General features: G+C 40.6%; 1 protein-coding gene across 2 annotated transcripts in view; it reads left to right on the top strand.

Annotated features, from left to right (window-relative positions):
- The window catches only part of CENPK (centromere protein K), an 81,437-nt gene that overhangs the window by 4,970 nt on the left and 61,930 nt on the right, over window positions 1–14,537 (top strand). For both annotated transcript variants that reach the window (XR_013263944.1, XM_077462635.1), the window contains exons 2-3: window positions 1,766–1,792; window positions 7,630–7,767. Coding sequence is in view for 1 of the 2 variants with exons in the window: in XM_077462635.1 (XP_077318761.1) it covers window positions 1,766–1,792; window positions 7,630–7,767 (165 nt within the window). In the remaining variant the exon portion in view is untranslated. The remainder of the gene's footprint in view (window positions 1–1,765; window positions 1,793–7,629; window positions 7,768–14,537) is intronic.

Here is a 14,537-nt window from a genome sequence, read left to right as displayed (position 1 = left end):
GCCGAAGCCGCGGTCTTTCCTAAGACTGCGGCCCGCTCCGCGGCTCACATGGTGCGGACTAACTAATCGATAATGAAAATCGTTGACAACGATTTTCATTATCGATTATTATCGATAATATCGATTAATCGTTTCAGCCCTACAGTATACCCTTATTGCGATTTTTAGTTGTTTTTTTTTGTTTTACCTAAAATATGTAGAATACATATCTGCCTAAACTGAGGAAGAAATTTTTTTTTTTTTTTATATTGTTTTTTAGGATATTTATTAGAGCAAAAAGTAAAAAATATTGCTTTTTTTTTTTCAAAATGTTTGCTTTTTTTTTTTAATAGCGCAAAAAAATAAAAATCACAGAGGTGATCAAAAGAAAGCTCTATTTGTGGGAGGAAAAAAAATGTTACAACCAGATTCTTTATTCAGCTTACTTTTTAAAATGCCTGATTGTGGTGGTATTCAATGTCAAAAAAAAAAAGTTTCTTTGCAATTTGAGGACTAAGACATTATTATTATTATACACGATTTATATAGCGCCAACGGTTTACGCAGCACTTTATAATGTATAGGGGGACAACACAATTACAGTACAATACAAAAGGTGCAGGAGGGCCCTGCTCATAGAGCATGATTTGATGGGGGTGCAATATACCTCATAAAGCCGGGACACCAGTCCGCAATGTCGCACGACCACACAATTGTCAGTTAAAGCGACGCAGTGCCATGTTGTAAAAAAGGGCATGGTCAGGAAGGGGGTAAATTCTTCCGGGGCTAAAGTGGGTACATCAGATTTTTTTAAATCAAATTTATTTTAATAAAATGCTTTTGGAGTCGAAATCTTTCTAAAGATAGTTTTCTATTTAAGATACATTAATCATTTAGTTTATTCAGCATGAAATGGAGCTTATGTACCATGATGCTGTATATTCTGCAGTATTTGCATTTTTGGTAAACTCATTCAATGAATCCAAGCTCTGCAAGCTGAGATAACATGCACCGCATTGATGCATTCACACAATTTCACAGTAACCATGGGAAAAAAAACTAAGTTCAGTAATATTCCTTTACCCCATTGTTTTGCAAATCTGTGTACACTAAAATCTGTACGATTGAATCGGTTCTGCTATCGCCGTTTTACTAACCTGACAGCTTATTATTCTAAATAGGAAAACTTCATTTTGTTTTCAAATATTAAAGATTCTAACTACCGGCAAAAATAAGTCCTTACATTTAAAGAGCACCCGTTAGCGGGCATCCACTCACCTGCTGCCGCCACATCCCTCACCTTGTTGTGTCACTGCCACATCACCACCCGTCCCATTAAAGTGAATTAGACAGTTGGTGAGTCAACAGCGGGTCAGAGGAGGAGCTGCTGTGGGACAGAGATGACAGTTACTCTTTAAAAATTATGATTTAAATCAAGCTGATTTTAATCAAGCTTTTTTACTAGTGATTTCATTCATAATTTAAATTGTGATTTAAATCAAATCCACCATGAACCAAGCCATTACAGAAACCGCTGAAGGTTTGTTTATAAATTCTGATTCTTATTGTTGTGGATTCACTGATTGGTTTTCATGCTGCTTATGTGTTTTCTACCCATACGACTAGGTTTGTGCCAGGTTTGCTGCAAGAAAATGGAGTATGTAAAACCTAAAATGTACATTTTCTTTTTTCTGTCTGGTCACGGCATTTTAAAGTTCAAATAGATCTCATGACAGCAGTCTTGGTTTTTTTTCTGACAATTTCTTGCAATTTTTTCTGTTTGTAGGACAACATGGATGCACTTCTCAAAGAGGTAAGTGAATAAAAATAGAATCATTGCCTTAAAACATTTCTATAACTATATATAAAGTAGATCTAATGTTTCTCCTGTACTATGAGACATTTCTCTGGCTATCTCATCTAACAATACCCGCACACAGAGACTATTTTAAAGCCCCATACACACTATCAGATTTTCCCTCATATTATATGGTTTTAATAAATATGAAGGAAAAAATCATCAGAGAATCTGATAGTGTGTATGGGGCTTTAGCCCTCTTTTTCATTTCTGATGTGACTTTAAAATGACCCTTTATATTCTTCTTGTGATCTCATCTACCTGTGTGTGTGAAGCAGAGCTGCACAATTAATCGTTAAAAAATCGTGATCTCGATTGACCCCCCACATCTCTGTTGCAGAGTTTGCTAATTCTTTCATATAGCAAGTGGAGAGACTTTATCTGCTCACTCAGCAGTCAAAAGAAAACATCTGGGCAGTCTGCCAAGTTTTAAACTTGAAGTAACAAACTTCTTTCTTAGATCAAAGGGATGTATACTTCTGTGTGGGGAAAAAAAATAATCCAGGAAGTCTGCCAAGTTTTTAAACAAAGTGTAAATGCAGGAAGTTTAACCACTTAAAGTCTAAATGTTTTTCTGACACTTGTCTCTTAAGTTAAAATCAATATTTTTTGTTAGAAAATTACTTGGAACCCCCAAACATAATATATATATATATATATATTGTAAGGGATCTTCCCGGGGTAGGGTGTGTTTGGAGACAGTTCACAGCAGACTTGGAATTTATAAAGCAGATCTTGGCGTTTATTCGTGGTACAAACAGTCCAGCAAACAAAATATACAGCAACACCGTGCTTTCTAAGTACAACAAAAATAAAAGTCCTAGCCCGGCTGGGCGCTTACTAACAGGTTCAGCTCACCTATCTGACACTTACAAACACAGCGTCTTTCACCTGGATATCGCAGGGTGAGTTTTAGCTCCAGCAGTGGCAGTGCTTGCAGCTTCCTTCAACACACAGATTGTTCATTCCCTGGCTGAGAGCAATCACCTGCAGACTCTGCAGAGCCTTTAGCTTCCCAGGCTAATTAGGATCAAAGCTCACCTGATCCCAAACCCAGAACTGGATCGGGGGATGTGGAATGACAGGTCCCTCTACCAAACCTACCTGCCATTCCATATAAACCCAGGCCCGGCAAAATTAAATAACAACTCAGCAGCATATCGCTGCTGAGAAACTGATCCATCCTGGATTTACCATCTCACACTGTGAAGCAACCTAGGTGAGATGTACACCCCCTCGATCACTTCTCCAGTGACATGTCTACAATATATATATATATATATATATATATATATTATATTTTAGCAGAGACCCCAGGGAATAAAATGTCAATTGCTGCATTATTTTATGTCACACTGTATTTGCCCAGCGGTTTTTCAAACGCAATTCTTTTGGGAAAAAATACACTTCAATGAATAAAATAAAAAAATAAAACAGTAAAGTTAGGCCAATTTTTTTTTTTGTTTTAATGTGAAAGATGATGTTACACTGCGAGAATCGTGATCTATCTTCTAAGCAAAATAAATTGTGATTCTCATTTTAGCCAGAATCGTGCAGCCCTAGTGTGAAGGCTGTTTTTAAGCTCTTTATTTTTTTCCATTTTTATGTTGTCATAGTTCTCTAGCAATCCTTAGACAGCAGGTGTGAAGACCCAGAGTAAAAATTGACTGTTCACAGCTGCTACCTAGGGATTGCTCGACAACTGTGACATGAGAGAAAGCGCTTTTAAAAGCTTTTACGTTCAAGTACTGTTAGATATGAAAAAGTCACATGTAAGACTAACATACTGCAAGAAGTATTTCAGTGAAAGGTATAGTAAATATAACAACCAGACAGAATCTTTCTTACCCTGGTTTGATGTAGTTCCTGGTCCCCCAGAATTGTTGTGCCAAATGAGCAGCAGTGACCATGAAAAGGAGGGGAATGGGATTATCTTCAGCCTTACTTATACATATAGTGCTGCAAAAGAGGTGTGTACTAACCCCATTCTTGAAATTAAGGATGCACAATACCATTTTTTTTTTTTTTTTTCCAGTATGAGATACTTTTTCTTTAGTACTTGCTGATACCTATCGCAACTGTTTTGTGTACACTTCCGCTGTCAGCAATGGCACAAAGCATTTAAACGTTATTTGCAAATTAAATAAATTTTTTTAATACATTTTGCACTTTTTTGAAAACGTGTAAATAAATGTTAAAGGTATAAACAACCAATAATTGCCGGCTTTTTTTTCTTCTACATTTCAGCTTTCAGTGGGGGAATCCAGCAGGCCGCTGAAAGAACTGAGCCGGTGCATTTGCATGTGTACCAATGCTTGTGCAAATGCTTAGTATCGGTGCAACCCTACTTGAAATTGTTATAGAAATGTACATTTGAGTCAGAGATATCCTCACTTTTAGAGTTATTTTAATTACTAAAACATACATTTTAGTAAGAAAGCCTTCATTAGGAAGCCTGTTTGGGAACAATAAAAAAATAAATGGAAATTTGGAGGCTGCCATTGTTGACCTTTTAAAATGCTTTACTATATTCAGAGTAATAACAAAAGCGTGGCTCTAAAGTGAACACCATATGAATCAAAAAGTTATCAAATTTATAAATGATTGAAGTGATGAATAAATGACTATAAACACAAAAAAAACGTAAAATGGTTCCAAAGTGAAAACTGAAAACATCTGTGGAAAGTCCATATAGAACGACAATGGAATTAAATTGATGTGAAAAAGTATTTCTTGTGTAGTCCAAAAAGAATCTTAAGGGTCCGTTCACACAGGGGCAACACGACTTTGAGCGAGACTTTGGGAGGCAACTTGGACACGACTTGAGTATGAATCACAGCACGACTTGAGGCAACTTACAAGGCAACTTGAAGTTGCTTCCAGGAGAGGAGACTTTACCAGTGGCCAATCACATAATAATCAGCTCTGTGGGAGGGAGGGGTTTGCCTATAAATCTATTTTTACTTCCTGGAAAGTTGCTTCAGTTAAGACAGGGGATCAGACTTGGAGGCAACTTCCATTGAAATCAATGGGTACAAGTTGCCTAGAAGTCGGATTGAAGTAGTACAGGAACCTTTTCTGAAGTCGGAGCGACTTCAGTAGTGTACATTAAGACGGCTCTCATTCACTTACATTGATTTTATCATGTTGCGCGTCTTGAGGCAACTTGGGACGACTTCAAGTCGGATCCAAAGTTGCTCCTGTGTGAATAGACTCTAAAGGTGCAATCAAAGTGGTAAAGTATTCACGCTTACCAGATTCGGTGGACACGCGTACCATTATAGCATGTGGGTCAAACGGGCAGTCTTGAGGATATGGCCTCAACCAGATCTCACGCCACTGGAATAATGGATATAAGGAGGATTCCACCGGATGGTAAATGGGATATATCGGGCATCTAAATTGGGCTCTAGCATACGATGACTCACATTATATGATATGCATGATAAACAGTACACATAGTGTACTGGGTGACGCTCCTGGAATCATTGCTCATGTTCTATTTTATCTACAAGCTTTTTTTTGGGATTTGTTGTAAGTGTAAACCCCCTTTGTTTATGCCATTAAACGTCATACAATATCACACTTTGTGCGGACTCTGTTTTTCATTTATACCATATGATGTGATTCATTGCATGCTTTGGAGCCTAATTTGGATGCCTGATATACCTACCCTATTTACAATCCGGTGGAATCCACCTTATATCCATTGTTAAGGCCCATACACACGATCAGGACTTGTATTGCATACACACGGCTGGACTTTTTCAGCCAACTTTCACCAAATGGCATGGTTTTTCTGCTCTTTTCCACCACCTTTGGTCAACATCTGTATTGTTGTCTGATCTTTTGCATTGGTTCTGAGCATGCGTGTTTATACTTTGTACAAAAGTCCTATGGTTTTCTGTACACACGATCGGACTTTGCTCCATTGGTCCCTTTGTTGCCGGAAAGTTTGTCCGTTCGCACAGCCAACAAAAGTCAGATGAAAACCGAAAAAGTTTGTCCGATGGAGCGTACACACGGTCGGATGTTGCCTTAAAACAGCTAATTTGCATGTTTGTTGTCAAAAAGTCCAATCGTGTGTATAGGCCTTTACGGTGGTGTGAAATCTGATTTGAGGCCATATCCTCAAGACTGCCCATTTGACCCACATTCTATATGGTATGTGTGTCCCCCAATCTGGTAAGTGTGAATACTTTACCACTTTGCATCTGTTTGGACTACAGAAGAAAGACTATTTCACATCAATTTAAGTCCATTGTCGTTCTTAATGGACTTTCCACAGATATTTTCAATTTTTACTTTTGAAACATTTTATGTTTTGTTTGTATTTATAGTCATTTATTCATCACTTCACTCGTTCATTTATCAATTTTAAAACTTTTAGATTCATATGGTATTCACTTTAGCGCCACACTTTTGTTTTCACTTTTTGTTTAGCACTGTATGTCTAGTGGCGTGTTGGCTGCTTACCCGTTCTCTATGCGCAATTTCCTTTTTTACTATATTCAGAGACACCCACTGCACTTCTACTTGTTAGTCACACAGAGCAAGTCCACCCAGAGCAAGTAACCAGTGAAGTCTTAACTAATCTGCATGCTTGTTTCAGGCCAGTAAGGCTTGGGATCGGGCAACTGGCATTTTAAGAGTCCAGCAATGGCAGCATGCATATTTCTCTTGGATCAGGTTTATTATAGTAATAATGCATTGTGATGTAGTCAAAATGTATAGAATTTTTAATGGCACCACCCTTCCACTTCACTTTATTCAATCATAGAGCCCTTTGCTTTCATTAAAAAAATGCAAAGTATTCTCTGAATGGCAATCATGACCCAACAGCTGACCTTATGCCCTCACAATGCAGCAGGACAGCTGCTCATTGTGGAACTCAGAGGCAAGTGGAGATCACTGAAGTAGCAGTGCCTACTTCCAGGGAACCTCAGCCAGGTATGGTATATACAAAAGTACACGGGTCCAAGCTGTTTCAATGTACCTACAATATAAAAAAATATCTATACCTGCAATTCATCTTTAAGATAAACATAGTATTGAATCTGCCATTGGTGACCTTCTGAAAATGCTAGTTACCAAACAATTATGCTTATTTGCTGACTTCAGTACTTTGAGTCAAAGTAAAGTCAGTACTCTTCAGTTGTATACTTGTTCTGGGTCCATGACTCAGGAAGTATTGAAACCATTAGATCAGCATACCAGCCAGGATAGTAGCATTTTCAGGAAGACAGTAAAACTAGCCATACACATTAACTCTTAACATTGCTCTCCTTCAATCCCTTGGCCTGAACAAGACAAAGTCACTTGATTCCTGTTTGGCGTGGGAGGATGAATTTACAGTTCCTGTTTGTGTATTCTTTCAGCCCGCGTACATGACTGTCACAATACTCGAACAGCGACTACAGTTGATTGGATGCAGGCACTGTTTGACTGAGAATTTTGCACGTGGTTTCTTTGACTAAAGTCGACCGCAGGTTCAACTTTTGAGCCAGATGCTGCAAACATGGCCACCCACAGAAAAAATTTCAGCTTATTCAGCAGAAAACACCTGAAATTAAATACGTGTATGGCCCGTTTTAACAATCCAGATTTCTCATTCTTGGTTTTCCTGTGCTATGTATTTTAAACATAAATATTATATGCTGGGAAAATGTCCAATGTCAAAAAGCCCAAATCCTCATACTCCCTGTATATTGGGATAGTTCCACCTGTCCTCTTTTCAGAAATAGGTTGACATTGGTGGATTGAATTCCTCACTGGCCTCTTTTGTCTTCCAGACAGAGCTGCTTGCACGGCACATGTCCTCATACCAACATGAGTTACCCCCAGATCTAGATTCTGCTTCAAAAGTTAGCGAGGAAGCTAAGAATGAGCTAATACAGGAGTGTGAAGACCTCTGGACGGAAATGAAACAGGTATGTTTCTGATTAGGTATTGGTCATCTGAATGTTTAGATATTTTTGAATGTTTTTAGCAATACTATATAAAATACATATTTTAATAGTCCTTTAAAGGGACTACAGACTGCAAAATGTATATAAAGTAAACCTAGCAAGAAAGTGACATTTTAACTGTATGATTTGTGTTGTTCCTTCATTTATGGGTGAAACGTGTAAAAATATTAGATGTGTTATGAAAACCCACATTTCTGTAATGAAAGTGTCATAATGTGGTGATATTACAGTTGAGACCAATAAAATAGTTGTATGGGGCCTGAAAGTGCATCCAGTGCATGTACTCATTGTGACTGGGCTAAGGCGCTGATGTTGGAAATCACATTTGAGACTGTACTTAGAACCAGTGGATCCATATAGCCCATGTCCACTTTAGGAGGCAAGAATTCTCTTTGGGGCTGAAGGATCACCCACTACCAAAGCTGATTGGCCAAAGGTCAGCCCACATCCATACCTCAATAAATCAAGGAGCATGACATATAGACAGGGTAATTTGTATGAAGCCTGTTCTGAACAAAGGGGATTGCAGAATTGTTCTTGGTGTGCTCCCTTCAGTAGTAAAAACAATAAACTGTTATATTTATTCCACTTTTTTTCCTCTTTTATTTTAAGGCCAAATTCTCTTTTTTTAATGTACTACCACCATTCGGGGTAATTAAATTACAAAATGAATAAGGCCACAATGCGGGGGTCGGCCTCACTGGAGATGGCATGGGATGCTTCCAAAGCCCACGGAAGGGGTCAGTACATCTCGGCCGTGGCGGCGGTTAGGGCGGAACTCGGAGACAGGATCTCTGATCTTCAGCATAAGGTGGAGGGGGCTCTCGGGCAGTACTCAGCCTCGGCTACGGTCCCTAACTTTGAGCACCTTTCATCACTCCGGTGAGAACTACATCTACATGTCTCAGACCTCACCAGGCTTGGTATACAGCATAGCAGACAGAAGTACTTTGAACATGGGGACAAGAACAGCAAGCTACTAGCAATGTTAGCACAGCAGGATAGACCCCTAGTGGTTATTTCCAGTTTGGGGTGTTGGTTACCTCTCCGGAGGACATTCTCCCTGCCTTCAGCAGGTTTTACACCTCTCTATATGTTTCCTCGCTCCCTGACGATTTTGACCCCGCTCCTATGACCTCCAGGTTGGACACGTTCGCATTGGGGTGGCTTTCTGATGCAGAGAGACTACTCCTCGTCTCAGAGATCACACCAGAAGAGGTGGCGATGGCCATTGGCTCTTTCCCGGCTGGGAGGACCCCGGTGCCAGATGGATTACCCATAGAGTATTACCATAGAGTATTATAGAGCCCACGTAGAATTACTTGCCCCTAGGTTGGCTCAGCTGTATCGAGAATGTCTTCAACAGGGCTCCCTGCCGTCCTCTATGAGGGAGGCCCATATTTTCCTTATCCCAAAGCCTAATAAGGACCCCAAGTTGTGCGCCTCCTATAGGCCAATAGCAATTGTGACTTAAAAATACTAACCAAAATACTGGCCGCTAGAATCAATAAGGTGATTAAATCTTTGAATGACCCTGACCAAACGGGCTTTATGCCGGGTAGATCCACAGACGTTAATATCCGTAGACTGTTTTCTAATCATGCCCCCCATACTAATCAAGGCACTAGGACCATTGCCACCCTTGATATGGAGAAGGCAGTTGATACGGTAGAGTGGGTGTATCTGTGGGAGGTGCTCAGAAGAATGGGTTTCCCACTGCAGTTTATAGCCTGGCTGCGCACATTGTACACTGGCCCCCTTGCATGTATTAAATTGAATGGCTCCTTGTCTCCTCCGTGAAAAATATGTGTTAATAATGAATGCGGCGCTGCCAGCACACTATACTAAAATATTAAAAAAACACTAAGCAAACAACAAGTGAAAAAAGTGAATCCACCTCACCAAGTGTTCCAATGTGCAATATAGGGCGATATACTAGAAACACTAAAAATAGTGCGTGTATACAACAATCATGAGAAAATAAATATATAAATAATCAAAAAATGATAAAACGTGGCTGAAATAAAATGTGCACATAGATGCAATAAACAATATAACGTGTCGACTTAATATAAGTCCATAGAGTTGCTTCGTGAGCATACAATAAAGTCCATGCAAAAAACGTGATTTTCAAACAAGTGATATTCCAGTAGCCAACTTCAGTGCCAAACAGGTGCACCACCAGTTTCCCCCAGCCTCTCACCTCAACAGCTTAATAAGCAGACTCTGAATAAAGCCAAAAGGTTATTCCTTTCTCCTCCATCCAGCAGATAGTAAATGGCTGAACATTCCTTTCCCAGACTCTTCAGTTATCTCCCAGTACAGTGAGCGGCACGTAGAGTATGAAATAAAAGGACAGGGGGGCTCTCATGTGTAGTAATTCACATAGATAATTTAATAAAATAACTGGTCACTTACATATAGGCTAAGAAAAGCAGATAGCGTCGAATCATCCGAACTTCCGGTCTCGGCCGCGACCGGAAGTGACCCTTTGAGAAAGTCACGAGGGTGTGACGCAACGTGTCAGGGAAGGAGCTGTGGTGTTACACTTGTCACTTCCGGTCGCGGCCGAGACCGGAAGTTCGGATGATTCGACGCTATCTGCTTTTCTTAGCCTATATGTAAGTGACCAGTTATTTTATTAAATTATCTATGTGAATTACTACACATGAGAGCCCCCCTGTCCTTTTATTTCATACTCTACGTGCCGCTCACTGTACTGGGAGATAACTGAAGAGTCTGGGAAAGGAATGTTCAGCCATTTACTATCTGCTGGATGGAGGAGAAAGGAATAACCTTTTGGCTTTATTCAGAGTCTGCTTATTAAGCTGTTGAGGTGAGAGGCTGGGGGAAACTGGTGGTGCACCTGTTTGGCACTGAAGTTGGCTACTGGAATATCACTTGTTTGAAAATCACGTTTTTTGCATGGACTTTATTGTATGCTCACGAAGCAACTCTATGGACTTATATTAAGTCGACACGTTATATTGTTTATTGCATCTATGTGCACATTTTATTTCAGCCACGTTTTATCATTTTTTGATTATTTATATATTTATTTTCTCATGATTGTTGTATACACGCACTATTTTTAGTGTTTCTAGTATATCGCCCTATATTGCACATTGGAACACTTGGTGAGGTGGATTCACTTTTTTCACTTGTTGTTTGCTTAGTGTTTTTTTAATATTTTAGTATAGTGTGCTGGCAGTGCCGCATTCATTATTAACACATATTTTTCACGTAGTATTGAGATTACTATTTATTGCCTGGCTGCTTCCACTTATTTAATATATTTATTATTTTTTCCACACATATACAAAGAATTGCTTTTTTAAGTGTACTTATATTCATTATTACACACCTTTTTGTTCACATTTTTTGAGTGAGGTGAAGCGCATTAGCACTTTTTACTATTTATTTCCTTGTCTCCTCCGTTCCCCCTGCGAAGGGGCACCAGGCAGGGATGTCCTCACTCCCCATCCTTGTTTGCCCTGGCAATGGAACCTATCGCGGAGGCCCTTAGATGCTCGGCCAAGATCCGTGGACTTAAGGTGGGCTGGCTGGAGGAGAGAATGGCTCTCTACGCGGATGATTTACTGCTTTTTTTAAACGATGCTGGTGACTCTTTGCAGGGCGCACTCGGAATTATGGACGACTTTTCCGCCTTCACCGGGTTAAGGGGGAATTGGCATAAGTCTCAGCTTTTCCCAGTGGACGAGGGGGCCAGGTCCTCCTCGTCCCCCTCTACCCCACTTCAATGGGTGGATAGGTTTACCTACTTAGGTATCATTATTTCAAGGGAGAGCGGGGATTTTGTCCGGCTTAACCTTGAACCTGTTTTGATGGGGATTAAATCCAAACTAAGGGCATGGGGCAATCTTCCCCTTTCCCTCATTGGGCGCATTAACCTTCTTAAAATGAAAGTCCTCCCCAAATTAACATACATATTTAGGAACTCCCCACAATGGCTGAATAAAACCTTCTTTACTTCACTTAAACAACTTTTCCTTTCATTTATTTGGGGAGCTGAAACACCTAGATTCAAGTATACCACTCTGACCAGGCTTGTGGACAGTGGGGGCTTGGCTCTTCCGGACTGCCACAAATACTTCTTGGCCGCACAGCTTGTGACCGTCCATTGGTGGTTGCAGCCTGATCTGATCAATTCTGCTACGGTGTTGGAGGCGGCTATAGTGGGGTCTTTGGAGGCCTTGAAGGGGTTGATATTCAGGGGGCCAAAAACACCTCATTGCCTTACCCCTTCTATGCGCACCACTATGAGGGCGTGGAAGGTGGGAGAGGCGTTGAGAGCATCTCTGCCGAACACAAGGTCTCCTCACACCCCCCTGTGGCTGAATCCCAATCTACCACAGTTTATCACTATCCCAGATTCACAGGCCTGGGCCAGACATAAAATACTGACTCTGGAACACGTTATCACCAGTGGGGAGCTTGCTCCCTTTCATGTATTGTGTACAAAGTTTAGTGTGCCTGTACAGGCTCATTTTAGGTATCTCCAGATCGCCCATGCTTATAGGTGTCGGTTCTTAGGTCACCCAGTCCTGTTGGAATACTCAGAGCTTGAGTCCACCCTTCGGGTGAGGGACTTGGAGAAACACACTTCTCTGTTCCCTGTTGGTTGCTGCCGTCCCCGGACTGTCCTGCCTCCGCAGGAAATGGGTGGGGGACATACCGGAGTTAGATGACGATGACTGGATGGAGATTTGGGTTTTCCCGTTCTCTCCTCTGGTCTCAGCCAGGGACAAACTAGTTCAGTATAAAATTATACATAGAGCTCACTACACACCTCACAGACTGCACCAGATGTCGCCGACACATTCTCCGGCGTGCTGGAGATGCTCGTATCAGCCAGGGGACTTCTTTCACATTTTCTGGGCTTGTCCAGCAATTGAACACTACTGGAAGGAAGTTCTCCAGGTGATAGCTAATATCACTAAGACTAGTATTCCTTATGATCCTAAATATTGTCTGCTGGGGCTGGTGGAACAGATGTTAATCCACAGAGCTAAGAAAATACTAATATCCTTATTACTATACTATGCACGTAAGGCCATCACGATGAACTGGAAACAATCATCTCACCCCTCTGTCAAGTTCTGGAAGGGTCTATTGAATGCCAGTTTGCCCCTTTATAGAGCTACCTATGAGGGAAGGGGTTGCCCACATAAATTTGAGAAGGTGTGGACCTGCTGGTTGGACGATAGCACTACCGCGACATGCAGTAACTAACCTTTAGACCACCATTAAGGTTGAAATATGGTAATAGACTGACCCAGGTACTACATGTATTTCTATGATATACTATCCTGCACTTATGTCGTTGAGCACAGATCCTCCTGCTTTTACCCTCTCCCCACATTGGGGTTTAGATAAGTTAGTTTTGGTTGTTTTCGGTCTGCCTTGGTGAGGCCTGTTGCTGCTTCAGAGGAAGACCGAATATGTTGTGTTACCTGATGTGTTTTGCTGCGGTCTGTAGCCGCATCAGAGCGTTTGCCCCTGTGTGGGTACTGTTGGCCCGTGTGTGGGCGATTTTCTGTACTATTAAACTCCAATAAAAACGATTTTGCAAAAAAAAAAAAAAAAAAAAATGAATAAGGCTCCATGCACACTAGCATTCTTTATAAGCTCAAAAAATGCTGGATGAAAATTGCTGATAATAGCATTTCTTCTTCTCTTTTTTTTACAGCTTCTACTAGCATTTTATTAGCTTTTAGGAGCATTAGCATTTTATTACCATTTTTGCAGTACATGACAATACATAAAAAGCTCAAGAAAAGCTCTTAAGAGTATTTTAGTAGCAGTTAGGAGCATTTAGGAAATTGCTGGAAAATCATTGGAAATGTTGGAAAACCAGTCCAAAAAAACTGCTCCTAGACGCTGAATCTCAAAAAATGCTAATAGCCTAAAGTAGTATGCATGGGCACATTGGATAACACTATTTAGCTTTTAGGAGCAGGAACAGAATGCTAAAAACAGCTTCTAGGAGCTTTCAAAAATGGTAGTGTGCATGGAGCCTAAAGCCTCGTACACGCAATCCGATTGTTGGTCAACAGAGCGTCAGACTTGTGTCCGAAGGGCGTGTGCCGTGAACTTGTCTTGCATACAAATGGTACACAATTGTCGGCCAACAAACACGAGCGTAGTGACGTACTAGATGTACTACAAGTCCATAAAGAGGAAGTTCAATTGTCATGTACCACCCTTTGGGCTCATTCTGCTAATTTTGTGTTAGTAGAAGTTTGGTGAGTGTTGATTTTCGCTTTTCAGTTCGTGCCTATTAGTTGGTTTCTGAATGGTCGTTTGTCATCCAGTCATGATTGGTTTGCGCAAAAGTTATAGCGTTTACAAAATAGAGGATAGTTTTATGGCATTTTTATTAATCATTTTTTACTAGTAATGGCGGCGATCTGTGATTTTTTTTTTTATAGTGACTGCGACATTGTGGCGAACACATCAGACATTTTTGGGACCATTGTCATTTATACAGCGATCAATGCTATACAAATGCATTGATTCCTGTGTAAATGACACTGGCAGTGAAGGGGTTAACCAGGGGTGGCAGTGAAGGGGTTAAGTGTTCCTAGGGGCGTGTTACTAACTGTGGGGGGCTGGGCTTTGTGTTAGTGAACACTGATCTCTGCTCCAATCACATGGAGCAAAGATCAGCATCACTTGTTGCTAGGCAGAACGGGGAGATGCTGTTTACA

This window comes from Lithobates pipiens, unplaced genomic scaffold, assembly GCF_037356315.1.
Source record: "Lithobates pipiens isolate NorthernLeopardFrog02 unplaced genomic scaffold, aLitPip1_a1.2 Scaffold_3, whole genome shotgun sequence".
NCBI lineage: Eukaryota > Metazoa > Chordata > Amphibia > Anura > Ranidae > Lithobates > Lithobates pipiens.
This window is presented reverse-complemented; position numbering and strand designations above follow the sequence as displayed.